Source organism: Galeopterus variegatus, unplaced genomic scaffold, assembly GCF_000696425.1.
Source record: "Galeopterus variegatus unplaced genomic scaffold, G_variegatus-3.0.2 Scaffold1890, whole genome shotgun sequence".
In the NCBI taxonomy this organism is placed as follows: Eukaryota; Metazoa; Chordata; class Mammalia; order Dermoptera; family Cynocephalidae; genus Galeopterus; species Galeopterus variegatus.
In genome coordinates, this window is record NW_007728001.1 from 79597 (window position 1) to 80228 (window position 632).

At 60.3% G+C, this 632-nt stretch overlaps 1 protein-coding gene across 1 annotated transcript in view; it reads right to left on the reverse strand.

Annotated features, from left to right (window-relative positions):
* LOC103595929 (abl interactor 1-like) overlaps positions 1 to 371 on the reverse strand; it is a gene marked incomplete at its 3' end in the record, with an annotated part of 75796 nt that extends 75425 nt beyond the window's left edge. The window contains exon 1 of the mRNA XM_008579465.1: positions 106 to 371. Coding sequence (XP_008577687.1) covers positions 106 to 222 — 117 coding nt within the window. The remainder of the gene's footprint in view (positions 1 to 105) is intronic.
* Between the last annotated feature and the right edge of the window lie 261 nt (positions 372 to 632).

The following is a 632-nucleotide window of genomic DNA, read 5'->3' on the forward strand; positions in this document are numbered from 1 at the left end:
AGAGGTTAGGGCAGTTTCCCACCCCGCCCAATGGGTCGGTCACTTGGGCGGCCGGCGGCGGCTCCATGGCCCGGCCAGCGCCCGCCGGCCGCCCGCGCGCCTCACCTGTATGTAGTTGTTTTCACAGTAGTCCGCCACCCGGGTCAGGTTCTGGTAACTCTCTATCAGCGCCCTCTTGCCAGACGGGATCTCCTCCTCTAGTAACATCTGCAGCTCTGCCATTTTCCACCCCTCCGCATCGCTTCCTCTCGCGTTAAAGAGACAGAGGCAGCAAGGTCCGCCGAGACTCCCAACACCTCACAGCCCGGATACAAACCGCCTACCCGCCCTCCCGCCTGGTATTGTGGGACGGCACCTCCTCCTCTTCCTCCTCACTCTCCCCACCCCCCTCCACCCACTTCGCGCTGCTGCCCGAACCTCGTTCTCTCGCGAGCCTTCATTTCTAACCTCGGGTTTGTTTGGGTTTTTTTCCTATGGCACAGACTTCTGGGAATTGTAGTCTCTCATAAGCTAGGCTGCCCCTCAAAAGCGCATGCGTCCAGGGAAGCTTCGACAAACGACGGGGAGGAGCGTAAAGAACGTCGACTGAGGGTGGTGGTTTTAAGTCCCGAGTATCCTCACAGCGCCGGAAG